The 22,342-nt window shown below is 38.6% G+C and overlaps 2 protein-coding genes across 4 annotated transcripts in view; both read right to left on the bottom strand.

Annotated features, from left to right (window-relative positions):
- LOC103148894 (protein c-ets-1-A-like) overlaps nt 1-2,641 on the bottom strand; it is a 6,838-nt gene extending 4,197 nt beyond the window's left edge. For all 3 annotated transcript variants that reach the window (XM_007567875.2, XM_016679540.1, XM_007567876.2), the window contains exons 1-3: nt 2,296-2,641; nt 540-659; nt 243-440 (exon numbers count right to left, since the gene is read on the bottom strand). In XM_007567875.2, the coding sequence (XP_007567937.1) occupies nt 243-440; nt 540-659; nt 2,296-2,320 (343 nt within the window). In that variant the 5' untranslated portion in view covers nt 2,321-2,641. The remainder of the gene's footprint in view (nt 1-242; nt 441-539; nt 660-2,295) is intronic.
- A 1,198-nt stretch (nt 2,642-3,839) lies between these two features.
- Nucleotides 3,840-22,342, bottom strand: part of LOC103148893 (glycogen phosphorylase, muscle associated) — a 19,129-nt gene continuing 626 nt past the window's right edge. Inside the window, exons 2-20 of the mRNA XM_007567874.2 lie at nt 19,898-19,999; nt 16,772-16,850; nt 16,601-16,704; nt 15,345-15,476; nt 13,414-13,525; nt 13,206-13,288; nt 12,571-12,714; nt 12,199-12,291; nt 10,788-10,934; nt 9,394-9,557; nt 8,190-8,304; nt 7,429-7,530; nt 7,198-7,345; nt 7,059-7,117; nt 6,182-6,323; nt 5,832-6,039; nt 5,409-5,543; nt 5,185-5,251; nt 3,840-4,927 (exon numbers count right to left, since the gene is read on the bottom strand). Coding sequence (XP_007567936.1) covers nt 4,778-4,927; nt 5,185-5,251; nt 5,409-5,543; nt 5,832-6,039; nt 6,182-6,323; nt 7,059-7,117; nt 7,198-7,345; nt 7,429-7,530; nt 8,190-8,304; nt 9,394-9,557; nt 10,788-10,934; nt 12,199-12,291; nt 12,571-12,714; nt 13,206-13,288; nt 13,414-13,525; nt 15,345-15,476; nt 16,601-16,704; nt 16,772-16,850; nt 19,898-19,999 — 2,286 coding nt within the window. The 3' untranslated portion in view covers nt 3,840-4,777. The remainder of the gene's footprint in view (nt 4,928-5,184; nt 5,252-5,408; nt 5,544-5,831; nt 6,040-6,181; nt 6,324-7,058; nt 7,118-7,197; nt 7,346-7,428; nt 7,531-8,189; nt 8,305-9,393; nt 9,558-10,787; nt 10,935-12,198; nt 12,292-12,570; nt 12,715-13,205; nt 13,289-13,413; nt 13,526-15,344; nt 15,477-16,600; nt 16,705-16,771; nt 16,851-19,897; nt 20,000-22,342) is intronic.

Raw genomic sequence — 22,342 nt, 5'->3', positions numbered from 1 at the left:
TCTGTCTGTCTGTCTGTCTGTCTGTCTGTCTGTCTGTCTGTCTATTATATATGCTATATGTTATCAAGATGGGAGAAGGGAAAACATCATCATGTGTTTGTTGTGACAAATCTTGTCATTTCAATGATAAGATTGCAGTCCTGTCATTGCAGTGGGAATCAGAATCAGTCATTTATATTTGTATGAACATGCAGCCCAGCTGTTGGTGAACAGCTGGATGTGTTGAGTTGAGAACTGTTTACCCCCCCTCAGGGTCTCCAGGTGCTCCCACAGGATCTCTCCTGCAGTGCAGTCGGCCATCAGGCCCAGAAAGGCCTCCCTGTCCAGCCCACACAGCTGGCTGCCCTGCAGACCCCTCAGCTCTGAGCCATGGAGGCCGAACTCAGCCTGGCACCAGTCCAACCAGTGGCTCACCTCCCATTCTGACCACAAGCTTGGATCTAGACATGTAGATACATGAGGTACATAATGTCTTAATACAAATCAATTTAAATAGAACAACCCAGAAATAAACCAAGTTGAGGTTGTAGAAAGTTTACCCTGTGGAAAGTGGTGGTTGATAATCTCCTGGGCAAAACCAGAGAAACTGGCCTGAACAGCCTTGCTCAGGACTTCCTTACTGGTTGGGGTGAGAGGAGGGACATCTATGGAGTCTAGCTCTAGGATACAAGAAAAAACAACCAGACAGGGTACCAGGCAGCTGAGTGAATCAGCCATTATACATTCACCCATCAATTCTCATTAGTTAATTGCTAAAGAATATTCTTTTTTATAATAGACTAAAAAAAAGTTAATGCATTTCATCCTACTGAAGAGTGTAAAAATATAACATCTGAATTAATGTTTGAATATGTAAACCTCAGATGTTCAAGTGTAAATAAATGATAGAATAGAATTCAACTTTATTGTCATTGCACCGTCACAAGTACAAGGGACGAAATGTAGTTTGCATCTATCCAAAAGTGCTATACAGGGTATAAATATGTATTTACAGGTGTACAAAGGTGGTTATAAAAATAAAATGTTCAGTGTAAATATAATATAATATAGATAGACTGGCCTGATCTATGATCCATGGCCGGTGCAGAACACCATGAAGCCATGAAGCTATGAACCACAGTGATGGATGGAGAGATGATCAACATGATCATAAGAATAACGGCATATGTGAGGGTAGATTTTATAAGTAAATGTTACCACAAAGCCACAACATTTCAAATCTGATATATGTGGTGACGATGACAAGATGAGAAAACAGAGTTTAAGATGATCAGGCCAGTGTTGCTATGTTATCATGCTTTTATTGCAGAATGATTTCTGTTTTTTTATTTTGCCTTTTGGGTAATTATGCAGCATTCAGACCGAGAAGAAAGGAAACCTGTAATCTCACATTTCTAATAAAATGCAGTGTCTGTAATGACTGCACCATTATTACAAAATAATATTTTCTTATCATAGTTGGATGATTTAGAAATATATGAAGAGTAAAACTGCAACTTTACTTATGTTAGACATTTTCATTATAGGTACATCTGTTTGTTGAAGGTTGGACGAACCCCTGCATGCAAACAAAACTACAAATTCCACTTTCCACTGTAAACATTGATGAACATATTTCTGTTTATTGATTCAGCAGTGGAATAAAACTGAACTGAATTTAAATAGCTATTAGCTAAGTGTGATGAATTATGATTCTTTAATTCCAAAGCCTGCAATTAATTAGATTTTTTTTAATCACTCTAATATCTAGAGATATTTTTTTATTGACTGAGTCCCAAAATAAAAACTGGCCACTGTCTTTTTATTTTCAATATAAAGCACCTAGAAATTGTTTAAAAAATTTAACAGTGTGAGTTATGTTAATTTATTGGTTTCGTTAATACAGGCTGAAAGAGCAGATTCGTTCTCACAACATCAGCAGAGTGACGCATTAAACTTCTAATGAAATGATTTTTATTGTCAGTGTGTAAAACAGTCACACACACACACCTGGTCAACACTCCAAAACACTCCTGATGTTATGATATTAATCATCATTTAATATTTGCTGATGAATAATCTTGTAATGCACTACCAGGTGAAACTGGTAAAAATTATTCTGAAACAGTTTGGAAATATACCTGCATAGTTTAGTGTTGTTTATTATTATGCTACGAATAAATTGATATGAAGTTAAATCCTGTGTTTATGATCCATAAGCAGTCTGTTGCTCAACATTTTGTAGACTATGAATAATGTGAAATTTATCTTAAATGCATTATCCTATGGAAATGAAATGAAAGAGATAAGTCTTACCATAAGCATGGCAGTCCATCTCCATGGAGATCAGGTGGAGGGAAGCAAGAGATCCTGCAGGGCGGAATGAGCCTTTAATCTGAGCGTGGGGTCTGAAGGTGGGGACAGGCTGTGACTCTCAGTCATCCACATGTGGGTAGGACTAAAGACAAAGATTTAAAGCAAAGTGAAGATCCTGGAAACCAAAGAGGGAATATGATGTGATGTCATGATTTGATTAATACCTTTTTCCCCAGAATGATGGGAAAATATGGTAAAAATCATTAGTAATCTCTATTCTGATGATTGATCAACTATTTTATCCTCAAGTCCACATTGTAAAGAGTTTTAAGGGTAATTTTTAATTTATTTTCTGTCTTCTGATGATTTTTGTGTTACTATCTTCAACCAAAGTGAGTACTTTGGTTTAGCTTTGTGCTGTGAATAAACTGAACTGAACAAAATTCAGTTTAAAAACCAACAGTTATTAATATTCTGAGCAGTGAAAAAGTGCATCTTGACTGTTTTAATTAATCCAAAATGTTGTTTATACAACAATGCAATTTCTGTAGGAATACAGCAATGCAAAAAAAATAATATAAATATATATATTTTTTTTAAGGAAAAAGAAAGAAAACTAATAAAAACTCAGACAGTAAAAGAATAAAAGATGAAATCATAGTGTCTAAGAAGCAGTTTCTCTTTCAATTGTTTGACTGAGGCCAGCATCAGCTACAGGTTCTGTTTTATTAAAGGGAGATTCAAGAGCATCATCAACAGATCTGAGTTGTCTTGATCACTGTGGTTCTGGAGAGGTTTTGTTTTCTGTGTCTCCTACTTCTCTCTTCCTCTCCTGCTCCTGTCTGGATGATTATGTTAGAAGGTAAGACTGGTACTGCTGCCTAAAAAGAACCAGCAGGACTCACCTTCAGCACCTGATTGTTAAATGTGGTTGATGTGAACAAGCTCTCTGTGTATGTGAGTCGATCAGTATTTCAGGTTACATTGGCACAAGTGAGCAAAGAGAAATATTTCTTTTAAACAGGTGAGAAGACAATCTCTATGAGCTTCATGGTAAAGGATCGACAGTGTTGAAGTACAGCGTCTAATTATGTCTGTTTATGAACAAATTTATTCCTGTTTGATATAAAATTTTGCAGATTTTTCCAGACATAGAAATTCATTAAAAAAAAAACATCTCTAGAAAAGCTAACAGAGATTGATAAAGAGATGAAAATGTAGTAGGATTCTCCAACTTGTAAATTGGTTCAAATTTCAGAAAGCAAATCAAGACAACTTTCTATTATTTAGTTATTTTTGAATTTATAAAATGTTTTACATATTTAAACTAATTTAACCCATGTGAAAACTGATCAGATATCAGATTCGGTAACATCCCATCGTTGGGTCAAAGCTACACGCTCTCCAGAAGTCAGATTAGCCTGACTGAGATCCTGAAATATTTGGCTTTACTTTACTTTTGAAATCTTCCATGTTTTGATTTAATTTCAGGAGTTTCACAAAAATCAGTAGCCTAGTGTTGAAATGTGAGTCCACTAGTCCTCCAAGTTTCATCATTTATTAAAACAAAACAGATTTCTGATTGTTTAGCCATTTTGCAGCAGACAGACAAGTGGAAGCTGCAAAGGTACAACAGAATGAAGTTACAGTACAGTGTGCCGTTTCACACATACACACACACACACACACACCAACAGTAGATAATACACACATCTTCCAAAGGAAAACTGTTAAACAAGGCAGTTTTATTTTATAACAGATCACTTTTAGGAAGACAACATGAATGAGCCACACAAACATGCTGATGAGATCACAACCTAAATACAGTAAAGCTCTCCTCTATAGTTATATATTCATATCATTACAGAGAAATGGTTACATTCAGCTAACACCAGAAAACACTGAACAGTCAATATTTATTTAATATGAAGTCCTCACATAAACATGGACATGCTGCAAATATGGAAAAATGGCTTCCTTTAAAGCCATCCAGTCACTGTAATGTCATGTGACTGGGATGCCCTTTGACCTTTCCCTCCCTTCCTTGGTCTACAACAAGACATAACATGTTTGGAAGAAAAGTGTTGAGGTTAATCTGCTGGCTTTCAGTGGAGGAATGTGGGAATCCAGGTCAAAACATCCCTGTGTTTAACCAAAAACACCGAAAAGGGAAGAAAGTCTTTACTGTTCCTGTTGTAATAATAATAACAACAGATAGAGGATATTTTCAACAACTCAAGTTAGCAAAGTTTCTATCATCTTACTGAAATCACTTCAAAGTTAAAAACTAAGTCTCTCCCTGTCTAGTAAGATGTTCTTCCAGTGAAGAGAGAAAACAGGAACCATTGAGGCTGGACAGACTCATCCTGTCAGGAAGCAATGCCACAGTGCAAAGTGAGGAGGCTACAGGGTGGGGGCTGGGTGTGGGGGGAGGCTAAGCACATGGCAAGCTACAGTGGAGGATAGAAGCAGCTGTAGCGCTTTAGCGAGGGTCATCTGGGGCAGCAATCTTCTCCAAACTGGGTTCCATCCCCCAGATCTCTCTTGCGTACTGGGAGATGGTGCGGTCACTGGAGAATTTTCCACAGCCAGCGATGTTATGGATCACCTTCTTGGTCCACTCCTTAGGGTTCTGGTAAACAGAGAGGAGGGAGACATCAAAAACAACACTTACTCTGTGTGTGAGTGTTATTTAACAGAAATACAAGAAGTCCTTCACATTAGACAGAATATCTACAAATATAAATTTTTAGGCCTTTCCACAGATTCCCAATTGAGTTTGGATCTAGACTTTGACTGGACCATTTTTACGCAAGACTCTGCTTTGATCTATAATTGCGGTCGGTCCAGCCCTAGTGAAGACATTTCTTTAAGTGTTGACCCACTGACCTTGTAGAGTGCGTTGACCTTCTCCTGGCATTTGATGTAGTCTTCATAGTCTGCAAACACTTTGAACCTGCAGCACAAGCAACCACTGAGAGTCATGAAGTGGGCCAAATTATTCAAATGTTCGTCATGATTTTAGATGATCATTTCATGCCATTTCACATTGCTGATAACATTCAACAAAAGTAGCCGTGTGACCAACAACTTCCACAGATTTTCCACATTACCTGTCATGGTGCATCAGCATGTTGACCAGGTCTTTGAAAAGCTCAGGCTCTCCAGGGCTGAAGAAGCCTGCAGATATCTGGTCCATGGCCTGCTTCAGCTCAGGGATACGGTTGTAGTAACAGATGGCATCATAGCTGAGGACAAGACACAGACAAAGCAAACCAAAAGGTCATGGCATGTCATCTGACAAGACATCAATATTCAGATATGGAAACAAAAGAAACACAAACATGTCAATCATAAAGCATCCAAACAGAGTCCAGATTGTTGGAGAAAATAAATATAGATTAGATTGATCTATTACTGTATTTCCAAAGACAGGAGAATAAAACTCCAAGTATAAATAAAAACTTCAAGGATACCCGTTTTTTTATGACCAGATGTCATATTTATTCAAGGTAACAGACCCTGCTGAGACTCACCCCTTCTTGTCCATTGCCTCCACATCTTCCACCCTCATGCCAAAGATGAAGAGATTTTCCTCTCCAGCCTCCTCTGCCATCTCCACATTGGCTCCATCCATGGTGCCGATGGTGAGGGCGCCGTTCAGCATGAACTTCATGTTCCCAGTGCCAGAGGCCTCAGTGCCAGCTGTGGAGATCTGCTCTGATAGGTCCGCAGCGGGAATGACTGAAACGTATGGAACACACTGTAGTTAACTCTGGCTTCCACAGGAGCCAGACAACACAGACAGGACCAGTCTGTGTACTGCAGCTGCCAACTAAATAACAGATATGGATTTCTATATTTTAAAGCACCACTTATTAATTACCCTTTTCAGCCAGAGTGACTCTGTAGTTCTCCAGGAAGATGACCTTAAGGCGGTCACCCACCACAGGGTCATTATTGACAACATCCCCGATGGCTGTGATCAGCCTGATGATCATTTTTGCAGTGTGGTAGCCTGGAGCTGCCTGGAAACATAGCAACCAAAAATTATGGAAAACAATAAAGACAAAGCATCACAACAGGTCAGACAGATAAAACTGATCAACTATTCTGTGCTCAACTGTACAGTAATATGTTCCTGAAAAAGGTTCAAAACTTTGAAATGAAGCCAGTAATATTGGTTAGTTAAAAATGATCTACAGAGACATTTAGCTTAGCTTGGTGTAGGCTAGCAGGCAGTCTCATAGCCTATATTTAGGAAATGATCATATATTAAATATGTATAGTAGAACAGAAAGCAGGGATTTACAAGTATTGACTAAAAGACATACAGCCATTTTATTCTCAATGTCTGACATTAAATTGGAATAAACTTTCTTTAAAATGTCATGTGTCTTTCTATACAGCATTTGGTTTTAACTAGGCCAATTAGGGAGGCACCATCTGCTCAGATATGCAACTGAAAAATGCAGCAAACCAGTTCAGACCAAGTAAGATTTAACACAGTACAAATCTTACTTGTCCATGAAATTATTTTTTACATAGTGATGGGAAAACTGAAACATATCAATATCTAACAGTGCTGACTATAACTGAAGGTATCAAAACTGGAGTAAAGGCTTCAGGTTTCTGAGGGGACGGGGTTATAGACAGGGGACCTGACCTGCATGTAGTGGGGACAGACACTGATTATGTTTAATTACTAATCTTCTGCAACTATCATGCAAGTATATTTCAGAGAAAAGAACAGAGCTGCTCACCTTTCCTCCAATCATGATAGTCCTAGGGGTCCATAACTTATTGGGCTCGTTTTTAATACCTGATTGAAAAAAAACACCATTAACATTAAAATTTTTTCTCCTCAAATAACAAACCTACATTCATTTCTGCACAGCTTACGGTTGTAGAATGTGATGATGTGCAGACAGTTGAGCAGCTGCCTTTTGTACTCATGGATCCTCTTCACCTGCACATCAAACATGGAGTTGGGGTTGATCTTCACCTTGTAGTGCTCCTCCAGGTGGGCAGCAAACTTCAGCTTGTTCTCCTTAAGGTTCAAGCAGACAGACACAATGTAAAAACCAAACAGAATAAATTTAATAAACCCTGATTTAATTATTCAGCAATTACTTGTTTGATTTTTGCAACATCTCTAATGAAGGCGTCATCATTCACAAAATCCAAAAGCTTCTTGAGCTGGTCCAGGTCACGGATGTAATCCTCACCGATCCTCTGGAAGTTAAGCAGGTCAGAGAGTGAGTCAAAAAAATTTAAATAATAACACGGTAACATAAAACGATTTTAATTATAATGCACTTTACACGTAAATCTCAAAGTACGACAGAACTACAATAAAAACCTTAACTAAAGTAAAACCAATAAAAACTCATTCAAAATATTAATCATAAAATTATAAAACCAATACAGAGATAGATTTCCTGAGAAAGGTTCACACTTTGAATTGCCTTGTTGCTGAAAATGTGCTATATAAATAAAATTACCTTACCAAAAAAAAAAAAATTAACTCAAAGATATAGGCACATGTAAAGAACTTTATGAGTCGAACTGAAGAAGGAAATTCCTGTAGTTCTCTAACAGATGATACAGATCATCATCATGTCATTGGTCTACAAAGACGGAACACCTTCCCAAGATAAAGCAACAGCTGGGGTCAACTCACGCACAGTTCGTTCATCCTTTAAAAACATTATGCTGTCACTCTGTCAACTCTTCATTATTATTCATATTTCAATATAAGTTTTGTGGAAGAAAATAACCAATTGTTAGCCAAAAGGCTTTGATTTAGAATTCGATTATTTTTTTAGGTAAATTACTCAAATATAAAACTAAAATGACTTTCCATATAATCCTGAGAGATCATCAGCACACACCTCAGCAATGACCTCAGCCAGGCCCGGGTTGCACATGACCAGCCATCGCCTGGGTGTGATCCCATTGGTCTTGTTCTGGAATTTCTGAGGATCCAAGTCGTAGAAGTCCTTGAACCTGGAGAAGAGGTCCAACCACACTCAGATGTGTTTCTTTGTAAATAAGGTCAAAACATTAAGAAAAGAAAAAAAAATTGAGCCATGGCCAAAAGTCCATGGCTCAATTTGACATCTGACATGTCATCAGGCCAGATGAAGCTTATTCAGTCTAATTGGATACAAAAGATGTGCTTGAAATCAGTTTTCTTGTGTTAGCCATAGTTGTTTCCTAAATCATGCAGCCATCATCACTTTGTTTCAACACAGAAGAAGGTCTGAAGATAATTGTCCCATGAGGGTGAATAAATCTTGCACTGAACTGCAGCAGTAGGTCTTTCTGCATGGAGTTTCTGCATATTCCACTTGTGCATATGGGGTTCTCTCCAGGCACACTGGCTCTTTTGGAAAACAGCCTTTTAACAAGAAAGGCAGCGACTAACTTCTGTCTAAGAATCTACCAAGGAAAGACTGAAATCCAGTACAAAGTACAAAGATAGACAGCAGAAGACTGGTCAGGTTTTTAGTTTGTCTGACGAATCATCTTTGTAGTTGTTAGAGAAGTCTGGATATCACTTGTCAGAGAAGAAAAGTTCACAAATCCTGTGTCATTCCAACACCAGTTCAGATTGAATAACGAACAGTTCAGAGTTGCTTCTTATCTGAGGGAGTGGCCTGATTCACAACTCCAATAGTGGGATCCTCCAAGAACAACATCTACAAATAATCCAGGAACAATCTGATGATCCGTATTTTTCCAACATGATGGAGAAGATTGTCACAAATATCAGATCTTAACATCACTGACAATCTGTGGCCAGTTCTCTAAAAGTAGGTGGAAGCTGGAATAAACACAAACCACGGCAGGATCACCAGTGATACAAAGTACAGAATATGAAAAATTATCAATATAATCCTTCTCTTTTTATTCATTTGATGCGTTTACAAATAAAAGTCATTTGAAAAAATATAAAAAGTTGTATTTTGAATACATTTGAAAAAAAATATTCAACCACAACCGTTGCACTGTCTAAACTTTGGTCATCACTGTTCATCAAATTCAAAGACTTGATAATTACAGAGGAAGATGGACTCAGGTTTTGTTACTCACACAGTGTTTTTGATGATTTCTGAATGGATGCGGGCCACTCCATTGACGGCGTGAGACCCCACAATGCACAGGTGAGCCATGTTGATTTTCTTCACGTTTCCCTCCTCGATCAAAGACATTCGGCGCAGACGGTCATGATCTCCAGGGTAGACGGTAGAGATGCGCTACAGGGGAAGAAGAATAGAGATTTTATATCACTCTGCATTAACCTCTGCCAAAAGTTATAACCAGATCCATTTTGTAACCTGATTTTGTAAAGACAAGATCCAAAAATCCAAAATTACCAATCAAGATTGTTTTTTTTATGTTCCATTTCTATATGGAACAGGACCCAATAGAGGTCAGTAGAAGGGTGTGAATATGGATTTATTTATTGCAGTCCTTTTCTGTGGAAAAGGACTGCAATAACAAAGTGTTAAGTTTCTACTTAACACTTTATTTTGGTGCTGAGAGTGTGTCACCTATGGACTGCAGTCTATAATGAGTGCTGGTGTCAACACCTGACCATGCAGGGTGTCGTCTCATGTCACACTCTTATGTATGCTCTACTTTCCTCTGTTTCTGCATTAATAGCAGGATGACTTCTGTCTTGACTCGTCCAAGATGAAGCCGCTAAAGGAGCTGCTACTGCTATCTGATCTTCTTTTTAACGTTGAAAGTACTCCTGGATCAGTGCTTCTGCATCTTTTTTGTGTATGCTCTGTGCATCTGCCCCGGTCAGTGATGGCAGATGCCTGGTCACACTGAGCCAAGTCTGAGCCTTGGCTCAGTGCTGGTTCTGCAAGTCAGAGGCTCGATGCAATCCTTGGCGTTTACTTACAAAACTGTTTTAACCTATTTGAGCAATAAACTGAACTTGACTGCATTGTTTGATTACTAGAATCAATTGGCATGGATGTAACAAACTTTTAATCTGTATGTCTGGATTGAATTTACTTTTTTTGTTAAGTGCCTTGAGATTATATTTATTATGAAATGGCACTGTATAACTAAAAAGAAAATACTTTTTGTTCTGAAGGTAGCTTGGTCTGGCTTTTGGTGCTAAAGAAATCAGCCTCAAATAACAGTTAAGTATACTGTAGGCATTTCGTTTAGTAAAAGACTGGGATCACAATTTTTTTTTAGGTTTTAGTGGGTTTAGTGACCTTTATTTGATAGTGAATTGACGGGAAAGTGGGTAATGAGAGAAGGGGGAAGACATCCGGCAAAGGTCACCAGGCTGGGATTTGAACCTGCGACAGCTTCGAATCCCAGCCAGAGGGGTGAAGCACAACCCACATATGGGTTGTATGCTTCACAACCCATATGTGGGTTGTGCTTCACCCCTCTGCCACCACAACACCCCAGGATCACTAATTTTTAAAGTCCTACTACATCTGCGCCTCCCCCAGTACCTCCAGATGTCTCCTGTTTATCTCATAAATAATCTCCAAGTGTCGAGGTAGCAGGTTCTGGAACAAGTCGACAGGCCAGCGCTCCAGAGCTTCAGGCAGGACCGTGTGGTTGGTGTAGGCACAAGTGCGAATCACAATGTCCCAAGCCTGCAAACCATGACAGTATGACAGAGCAGTCAGGAAGGCTAAAATTGTACGGCTTATACGGAAAGGTTTAAGGAAGACGCTTCAAGAGACAACAGCATGAATATACGGTTCAAAGTTGCATCAAACAAAACAAGATTTCTGGAGGAATTTCAGAATTTCATGTAGCATTCACTGATTTTAGTGATTTTGGGTTTTCAGTGTATCCAACTGAGGATACAAGTATAACAGTTATTATGCGTGACCTCTCAGATCGTATGTTTTTCATTTTACATTAGCCACTTGAATTCCAGGATGATGGCCATTTTTCAAAACGGCTGCCGTTTTTGAGCTTTTTAATCAATTATTGTGATAAAATGTTACCCATTTTCATAACTTGGGTGAACTTCATGTCACATCATATGTTTTTTACTATGGTCATGCAACTTTAAAGTAATATGTAGCAAAATCTGAAGCCAAAATTGAAAATGAGAACTTATTTTGGTACAGATGGTATCATCTGTGCCAAGTCAGGTTCTTGTATCCACGTGTGAAACATTTTGTACATATAGGGTCGTGTAATAAGGCAATACTGAAGCACAACAACAAATCTCCAGCAGTATAGTTGAACCAGTGCTGCAAAGGCCCAGTTATACTGCTGACCTTAACCTGGTAGAAATACAGAATTGTTGTGAAGCAGCCAAATGACTCCACAACAGAATAAACTGATAAAATGATACAGATCCAATAAGCCTATAAGCTGTGGAATTAACTCATGATTTGTAAAACCAATGGAAATTATCCTGCAATAGAGTTGTCAAAATAAATAATGCTTTGATAAAAAATTATATTAAAATATACATCCTTACATTTACTGATTTGCCTCAAAGTTCAAACAAAGTGAACTATTTCCTTTTTCCCAGGGCAGAACACAACTTCACTTAAAAGTGCTGCACACACAAACACTGAGCTCCTCATCCCTCCCTGCAGTATCTCACATAGCAATCATACCTCAGAATCAAAATAGTGAGCAGCTGCTGCTGGAAGTTTAAAACTCGTCTAAAATGGTATGTTGAGAGAAGAGTGTCATCTTCCCACTATGTTACTGTTTATGTCATACCCACATCTTTATATTAGATTTTTCTACCCCTAAATAATTAAGGCATTTAAATGATCATGCTGGAATTGATTATATTTTAAGTTCATTATTAGACAGAACTCTAATCAAGTATCAAGAACTTTTCCAGTTTGAAATTTAGTGTCAGAACATCCCCTTAATGGCATCTACCTTCTCCCACTCAAGTTTCTCAATATCCACAAGGATCCTCATCAGCTCAGGAATAGCGAGAGCAGGGTGGGTGTCGTTCAGCTGGATGGCCACCTACACACACAACACACAACCAAACCACAAGAGGACAGATAATTATGGACCACATCAAATGTGAATGTCACATCTGACAGCATGTGGAGCTAAATATGCTTGATGATCCCAAATGAAACATACGGAATGGTTAAGATTTATCCATGTAGTTCACAAAGAAAAAGCAGCATTAGGACCAAGAACAATACAATATCTATATTGTATCTATATTGTAAGTGGAATATCTCAAAAGGTAATGGATAAACAAGGATGGATGTGAGAATGTGATGAGGCCGTCACCTTGTCTGGCATCTTAGACAGGTCTAATCGCACAAACTCTGTGGAGCCAAACTTGGAGGCTTTGAATCGCCGGATGATGTCTTGAAGAGTCGCTGCTACAACAAAGTACTCCTGCTTCAGACGCAGCTCCTTCCCCTCAAAAAACTGAGCAACCAACACAGAGCTGTTATGATCACATTATTTTCTCTTTCATGAAAAATATATAGCAGCATATATAAATGAACATCCCATATACTGTGCTAACAAACCTGCTTTGAATTTACAGTTATTGATTCTTTCTGAATCAAGTGTTGGTAATATGACTGAAATATTTAATGACATTAGGCCACTGGGGGCAGCACTGATCCACAATCATATCAAATCAACTTTCCCTTACTGTTATAAACCTCAGAAAATTTAAAGCTGTCATGAGGACCCAGTGGATAATATGCAAGTACTTTGAGGACAACAGTTAGGGGGTTAATATCAGTTCAGTTTTATTTACTGGACCAATATGATATGCTAAAAATGACTAACATTGGCTGACACCCATGTTAGTGCCGATATATTGTGCATCCCTGCAGCAATGTCATGCTTTTAACGTACAATGAAAAGGGGTTGCTGGGTTGTGTCCGAGAAACAATAAAATGACTCACATTGTCGTTGGGGTACAGAACCCTGGAGATGTTCTCAGCCAGGTTTCTATCCAGGACAGCTTGGATGTAACCACCAACATTAACTGTGGGGCAGTAGCAGAGCAGGTCAGTGTTTTCCTCTCAGTACCGGCCACATATCCTCAGATGTTTCACTGAGCAGGCTTTCAGCATGTTATGGAACCTCTGCATTAATGCAAACAATGCTTACAGTCTTTGAGGTTAAATTCACAGGGAGCCTTGGCGGACCAGAGTCTCATGGTGTTAACGATGTTGTTCCTGTAGCCAGGAACCGGGGTGTCATAGGGCAGAGCCAGAACTACCTGGGAGGAAACAACAACAGAAACCATTACTCTGGCTATTCTGTTGCTCTCTGCAGTGATCTTAGGGAGTCATCTGGGATCACAGTGAGAAAAGGTTTAACATGATCTTTCTACAATTAGATCTGAATTACCACTGAATTTGTATTTATACACCAATTCTGAGTAAAGGGACAATCCTCCCATAAACCCATGTGTCACATCTCCAAGATTCAAACTGTTAAGCAGAACTGTTGTGATGGTGCTTTGAAATACAATTTTATGTAATAATAATTCCCAAATAATAATAATAATAATAATTTGGGTGTTTTTATTAAGCCCCATGAAATTCTTTTCAAAATTAGTTGTTGATTCTCTCCTATGGAGTCTGTTCTTTAAGTTAAACCCAGTCATAAGCAAGGAAAACTATACACTTGTAAATGTAAGTGGTTTCAAGGAATAAGTTTTAAATTTGCAAACATTCAAACAACTTTGTCTTGAAATAGGACAAAGTTCTATTCCAAGACTTTGGAATAGAACATTAGATACATCTAATGTACATTAGATACATCACTAAAATGTAAAGCCAGGCAGCTGAATCAGAAAAATATGCTAATGTTTCACCTGACCTGCTAAATAACACCTGACAATGAAGCTTTGTTAAAGCATATGGTGTTAAGGTCAGGTGTGTTTGCTGATAAGATATTCTATGTCAGGCCCATTATTATCAACACTGTACTGATTAACAACACAATTGAGCCATCAAGATGTATGGAGCTGAAACTCTGTTATTCTGTGGGAATTCACAGCCATCAGAGCCAGGAGGTTGTGTCTCACCCTCAGGAATTTATTACACAATATTAAAAAAATCAGTTTGAATAATAGCATAGTGTAGTTGATCTAATGCAATTATTTTATATCGCAGACTAAAGAAAAATCAGTTGAACTGTTGATGCCATTGTTAATGCTTTACTGTGTGGGGTAGCCGTTTCCATGATTTAGTAAATTATGATAATTTAATGCAAAGTTGGCATTTTTAATGGACTTTCAATGCAACTTTTAGAGCAACTTTGCATTAAAAGTGTCATTTACCGAATGACACTTCATGACAACTGTCATAAACATTCATAAAGACTTCTTTATGTTCATGACAGGTGTTATGTCATGTTTATGACAGTGTCATGTCAGTCTTATGCACACCCCTTCAAATAAAGTGTTACCGGTATAGGTTTGGCATTTGTCCTTCAATAGTCCAGAGGCTTTTGTGTATGTTAGAAACATTTGTCCATCACTGCATGAGGGTGAAGGTGAGCAAGTCCAACATCTTATCTGAGCTATTCCATGTCCTTCTGGCAGAAAAGTTAAAAGTCTGGCATTTATAAATGTCTGGATATAAAAAGCATATCTTATTGTGGAGAAGTTTTTTTTTTCTTTCTTTTATTTCAATGCAACCAGAGCCATGGATTTGAAAGGGCTCTTTCTAATGAAGTTTCTTTTTGGGTGAGATGATGATACTCCAGAAATATCAGCATCACATGAAACAAAAGTACACTGAAATTCTTTGTTTGTGGAAGCAGAATCAGTATACCAGGATTTGGTTTAGATCCCAGCAGGACACTGTCTTGGTGTGTTTCCAGTTATTTCTGTCAAACCTTAAAGTCAGTTCAGATGTTAGAAACATGATGCCCAAAATAAACTATCTGGGAATGGATACCGACTGTAGCCCAGTTCATAATCCTAAATCACAAACAACAGATTCAACTTTTTCTCTTTTTCTGAAGAAAAACAAATGGAGCAGTTTTTATCCAGAACTTGTGTGACTTTTGTGTCTGCACCAACCAACCTGTGTGTCGACCCATTTCACTCCTTCACATGTATGTTCCACCCTGCCGTAGAAGTGGACCGGACGCATGTACTCCGGGCGAGCCTTCTCCCAGGGGTTCCCGTAGCGCAGCCAGTCGTCCGCTTCCTCTACCTGTGGATAGGGAGTCAGGAAACACCACGAGCTGTTACTGCTGCACACTCACTGCTGATATGTCTTCATGCTGCCTTTCACGCGCTACAGTGGTCCAGTGGACACCTCACCACAGAATTTTGGATCAGTGAGTGAAACATTAAACCCACTCACATATCCTGGTCCCTTCATTTCCACATGGATATTCCAGACTTTCACAAACTCAAATCTCTGGAGTTCTTTCTACTTAATGACCACTTTAAAATACAAACTACCAGCACAAAATATAAACTACCGGTTCAAAAGTTCACTCGATATGTTACAGGCAGTATGCTTCAAACTGAAATGAAAAAAGGAAGGAAGGAAGGACAGAGTAGGAAAAGGACACATGGATGGAAGGAAAATAGGACAGAATAAAGGAGAGAATAAAGGATGCGAGAGAGGAAGAACACATTAAGGACAGAAGGAAGGTCTAAAACGAGTAAGGATACAGCAAAAGGAAGGTTAGGAGAGAGGAGGAAAGAAGAAAGGACACAAGGAAGGATAGAAGAAAACCAGTTTGGAGGATGTCCCTCTGGTTTTCTTCAGAGATGTGAATGAAGTTCAGATGTGAGCAAATGAAGTGAGATTTCTGGTTTCAATTTGTTCATACATTTGTTCAACCAAATATTGATCAAGTAAATAACTAGAAATGTCCAGTAAAGATGATGTAGAAACAATCTGGACTAAAAACTTTTTCTTACAAAGGTTGAAAACCTCTTACATTCAGTGTGTCTGTGGAATCAAGTGTGACTATTTATCTCCTGTCACAGCGTGAAGAGTGGACAGATGAAAACTAACTATTACTGCTGAGAAACAGATTTATTCCTGTATAATGGGACAAGCATGCTAAACTGAGTTCTAAGAAACAGAAATCAGCTGTCATTAAAGGAAATAACATGAACTTTTAAAAATATAAAAATATAACAATTATGAAAACAAACCTCTTATGTAAGAGGTTTGTTTGGGGGGTTGTTTTATGTGAATTGTTTTATGTGAATTTAGTTATGTTACAAAGCTTAATATGAATTCTGACAAGCTGAGTGTGATGCTTCTTCATCTGGTCCAGAAGAATGAAAAAAGAATCATTCATCTTTGGTCCATACCTGCCAGCCATTGATGATTTTCTGATTGAAGATACCGAACTCATAACGGATTCCATATCCATAAGCCGCAAGCCCCAGGGAGGCCATGGAGTCCAGGAAACAAGCTGCAGAGAACACAAGCAGGAGTCTGTGAGCTGGAAGACGTCCGTCAGGATTTAACCCAACACTCACCAGCAAGGCGGCCCAGGCCTCCGTTTCCTAGGCCGGCGTCTTCCTCGATGTCCTGCAGTTCCTCCATGTCCAGACCCAGCTGAGGAACAACACATTGTTACAGCAGAACCAGGTACTGTGTTGCCCTGACACCATTACCCAGACAGAGCTCTAAGAATTGTTCAGGTCTACATGGTAAACAAGAAGATACTTCAGGCTCACTGGTCTATTCAGCTTTAATGTTGCATGGAGCTACTGAACAAAGAAACACCAGAGAAACATGCTCAGAGTCCTCTCAGTGCTCCTCACTCAGCCTTCCAGTGAGTCCTACTCACTGAGCGAGGAGATGACAACTTCCTCTTAATGAGGAGGTGTGGTTGACCCGTTGCTAGGGGATATGCTGTCTTCTAGGGACTGTGATTGGTTGATACACTAAACAAAACACTCAACAAAAAAAAAATGCCCCCATCATCACTTGATAGAAATTAACCAATCATAGAATCTAGACTGATTAAAAGAAGTGAGTCATGATGATTAATGTTAGCAGAATTAAATTACTTGACTGCATCAACACTTCATTTACATCATCATTTGTAATTTATCACAGCTTCTCTCTATGCTAGTCATTTTATCTGTTTGATTTTATTTGGAGGCTCAGCTGTCAGCAGTTCACTGTGATTGGCTGCTTCTATAAGCTTGTTTTTATCTGGCAAAATGACAAACAGAAAATGGAAGTGTGAGAAAATTAAACAGGACAGAGGAGAAGAGCCTGCTGATGGCACACCTCTATCCATTTTACAGCTCTTCTGGCAGACCTTACACCACGTTTCCTTTTTCAGACATTCTTAGACTCCTCACTGCAGCAGCTTTCTTAAGGCCTAAAATGCACTGCAAATAACATTTATCTTACCAAGGTAAAATTCTAAGATTTTTCTTAATATTATGTCACAAGGAGCTACTTTTAGCCTTAGAATTCTTTGTGAATATGGGCCCTGACATTCATGATTAGTTTATGAGATGACAGTATAGAAACCTATTAACCTTGAATGCATTTTAAAGGGGCAGTACTGTGCGTTTTCCGGCAACAAAGTGCCATTTTGTAGCACAATCAAGTAACTATTAAAGAAAGGACTCAAGGAAGGATAGAAGAAAATGGTTGATAATGAAGATTAAATGTAGTTGTTATAGAAATACATCAAATGTGACTTAAAAAATTTTATTATGTAATTGAACACCTTGTAATTGGGCCTCTGTCTCTTTAAGATCCCCAGCTCTTTCTGAAACTCTGCCTTCAGGAAGTAATCGCAACATGGCTCCTCTATTAACACTTTAGCAGTGTTTTTACCAGTATTACACTAAGAAGTAGCTCCTATAAAGAGCTTGGCAGACGCATTTGCTAATTGCTGTTGGCTAGTCTGAAGGAGTCAAGTGAGGGAGTCATGGGGTAGGGTTGCTCTGTGAGCCATTTGGTTCCACCCAGTGAATTTACACAGTGAATGGTTGAAATGGAGATTAAAGGATTTCTAAAACATGCATGAAATAGTCGAGGCAACACTCCAGTTATGTTTTTGGTGAAGACATAATATTTAGCTTTACATAATAATGCCCCTTAAAAGTTTAGTGGTTTCTGAAGGCAGAATGAGAAGCAGAGCGCCTCACCTGTTGGCGTTCTGCACCTGTTCTGCACCTGTTTTTGCAGAACTCCTAGAGTTCTGCAAAAACACACGTGTGTAATCCAACTTCCTTTTTGATAAAGCTTGCATTTGCTCATGGCTCACAGCCCTGCCGTTGGCCATCCACTCCACCCCATCTGCTGCACCTCCCCTCTGTTTATTTATCCTCATCTATAACATATTTGCATGGTGTTATGTGTCTCATCCCAACATGTTTGCATTTCTCTTCCTGGTTCAGATACAGAATCTTACTACTCAACCATTAAAAGAAAAACAACAACAAAATGACTCTTGTTTGGGGTTTCTGAGGGTATTTCCCATTCCTTTTTTTCCTGTTATCTCAATCAAAAGTCAAAGCAGGTAGCTGATCTTCCTGAATATGACTTAAAAAGTGTCTGTTTTGTTCCTACAGTTAACAATAACCTAAAGAAGGAAACTGTTTCTGTTTAAAACGGGAAATTAAGAAGCTGCAATGGAACTAGTGAACCGATTTCCACTTTTATACAGCTTTTAACAAACTGCTCATATTATGACTTTCTTTCTTCTTGTCCCATCTTCATAAATGTCAGGGTCCATATTCTCAAAGACTCTCAGAGTTCTCTCAGAGAGCTCATATCTAAGCCTACAAGTTCCTGCTGAGAGCAACTGAGCGAGGAGACGACTGAACTTCCTGTCTTAGTAATGAGCTGTGGTTGACCCTGTTGCACAGCATTCAGTTTAAAACTTATTACATTCAAGACTAGTGAAATGAAATCATTAGTTTCAAGAACTATGGCATGTCTATAAACAGTTTATTAGAACAGCGTCATAGTCATAAACATTGTATTTGGGCATGATAGAACATTGATGGGCTCTCCAGATTCCTGGTCCAACACTTCAGTCAAACACCTCAATCACCTCGTTGGTGCAGTTAAAGTCACCAGAATCCTGCTCCCTCATATTGTGACTCAGGTATGTTGAAGTAGACATGCATCTAAAAGTTTCAGGACACTGGTGATGCAAACTGGAGTTGAAAACCCCTAAGTTAAAACAACTGCAGGATCATCATTGGCAGTGTTAAAGATTATTCCAGCTCTAAACAATGCCATGATGATGGCATGCTGCACAGTCTGTCAGACTGTGATATGTGTGAATGTGTGTATGTGCAAGGTTGGTTTGTTATTGCTGCAAACATGATAAAAAGTGGAAAGAGTCATTGGTTATGATCCTTTTCTATGCTACTGTAAATGTTTGACACGGTTCAGGTAGCAAACATCTCAACATCATCTGTTCAGAAAGATTACAGCCTTTAGAGAAGACTGAAGAAAACTGTCAGGTGCTTAAATGTTTGTCTCGTAATACAGAACATTATGAATTTAGGGTGTTTCTCAGACGCTTCTTATAGATGATAGTTTTCCTCAAAGCTGAAGTTTAGTTTTGAACATGCTTGTCAAAATGCAGGTAGACATGGCTGGAAATCAGTGATTTCCTTTACCTGGTAGGTAGCCTCATCACATGCGTTCTCCAGGCCCAGGTTCACCATGGTGTTCTGCAGAGTCCGACCCATATAGAACTCCAGGGAGAGGTAGTAGACACGCTGCAGAAAACCAGAGAAAAACCAGTAGGTTCATTCCAATCCCATCTGTTATAACTCTAGTTAAAGAACAGAGTCGACTTAATAGCAAATATCTACACTTTTATCCAATTATTATTTATCACTATTATTATCATTACACAGAGTAAAAACTGGTCAGTATTTAAGTTTAATTAGGGCAGTATCAGTTGCATCAAAGGAACAACTTTCTGTTTCCTCGGAAATTTTTTTTATTTTTTTATACTGGTGGAAGCAGCTAGATGCGTTATTGATATTATATGCAGCACATACATAAAAAGATTTCCTGTCATCTTTGAAGGATGTGGAGATAAAACAAGAAACAAAAGTTAAAGAATAGCCATTTGCCATTTATAAAACAGCAAAATAAGTTACATACCAACCATGCACAACATTTTGTGAAACAAATGCCTGGCTCATACAATAGATGACCTTCTCAGGTTCAGGAACAAGAGCAGCTGATGCATGTGTAGCAGGGCTGTAGAGGAGCCAAGGTCAAAACGCTATCTTCAGACAAAGTTTCAACATGTGGTAAGTCCTTTCCTAATATCTACACTGAAAGCAGGAATGTAAAGTCCAGTGTTGCAATGCAAACTTGCTCTCGCACTACTCATTCAAAGCCGTTTCCATGGTGATATGACAAGGTGCAACACAGTTACAGCACCTAGCTGAAACTTGATATATTTTATACTCATTATGTCACTTTTTTTAATTCTTATTACTTAACTAAACACTTGAATGATGCAAACTCCAAAACACAAAAACATAAAAAAACAAATGCAATAAAAAACACTGCAAACTAAAAATGTGATAAGAGGCAAAATGTTGCAAAAGGGGAAAATGCTGTAAATAGCAAAACACCAAGTTTAAAACATCGTAAACTTGTCCCATAAATTGGAAGTGCTCCAGACCACTAGGGGGAGTCAACCACAAAAACATATGGGACCAGAACCTCAGTAAAGACAGGATGTCATAATTCAACTGGATGTCCAGAAGAAAGTTGGAGGAAGAAAGAAAGCATGTATTATGCTCTTCATTTCAAATATGAAGTCTTTTACAAAATTACAGTATTCACTTTGGTAATATTATATCATACTCCCCTCATGGTCTGGAAGACTTCCATTTTGTGAAGCCAGTTTGCAGCGTTTTATACTTGCTGCTGTTTTTGCCATTTGATTCCATTTCCTGTGGTGGCAGAATTTTCTTTTGCATTTGATTTGTAGGTTTTAAGTTTTTTCTTCCATTTTCTATTATTGTTGCCTTTTTCTGATGCACTGGTTTTTTTGTGCTTGTGTGTACTTCAGTAAGAAGGTGGTTTGGGAACTGCAAAATGAGCCTAAAAAGGTTTGAGAACCAGTTTTAAGTTGGCGTTCATTTTGAAATTGAAAAACAACAATCAAGGAATATGATGACTTCTTGTTCCTTTATGTCTTAAAGTCTGTAGAATAAAAAACAGACCTGTCAATATCAGAATCAGCAGGTCAGACTCAGAAAACTGAGCATCAGTGTGAGCTTGATCATGCATAAACTCCAGTAGTATTTACAGCGCATTATAAATGGTTCATGATATTTTAAATTAGATGTAAGGTGAAACCACCTCCCACCCTCAAAGGCTTTGTCCTCCTTTTAAAGGACCCCTCCCTCACGCTAAAAGCTGGGTCACACTCGCTGGCTGGTGAAAGATTGTCCTTGTATGTCCTACAAAGTTAACTTTTGGAAAAACGGAGGTAAACCGTGCACCATAATCCAAACTAAACAAGTTAGATGAATAGGAATCAATTAACAAAAATGTGTAAACCCCACTTATATGAGATCAACAATTAAACTGTTCATAAAAAATATTATAGCATATTACAGCTGCACACAAATGACAAAACACTAAGATTCTTCTCTGAGATCCAAGTCATGCACATTAAATTATGCTTTGCACATGAGCGAGTCATTCTCTTCAATCAAGAGGAAACACTCTGGATTCAACTGTCACCAACTACAGGAGGCAGCGGAGAGCTCTGTCGATGACAGCATCTATTAATAGAAAAATAGATTTGATCTCAAACAGTCCTTCAAACAGCATTGTGGCGAGGCCATTTTGTGATGCGGTCGCTCATGGGGGGGATGGATGAACGCTGTTACGCAATCACGTTCCAACAACCAGTTGCGTCTCTACCGGAACTCGCCGCGGATTTCTACTTGTACTGTCCTTAGCAGCAGTGTGTGCGTGCGTGCCTGACAGAGAGGGAGGGAAGGTGGAGAAGACGGTCTTTTGAAGGTTAGAAAGGCCGATGGAGAGAGAAGGCGTCTGCATGTACCCGAGCTGCTTACACACAC

The sequence above is a fragment of the Poecilia formosa genome, unplaced genomic scaffold, assembly GCF_000485575.1.
Source record: "Poecilia formosa unplaced genomic scaffold, Poecilia_formosa-5.1.2 Scaffold214, whole genome shotgun sequence".
Taxonomy (NCBI): domain Eukaryota; kingdom Metazoa; phylum Chordata; class Actinopteri; order Cyprinodontiformes; family Poeciliidae; genus Poecilia; species Poecilia formosa.
The sequence above is the reverse complement of the archived record's forward strand: the minus strand, read 5'-3'. Positions and strand labels throughout refer to the sequence as shown.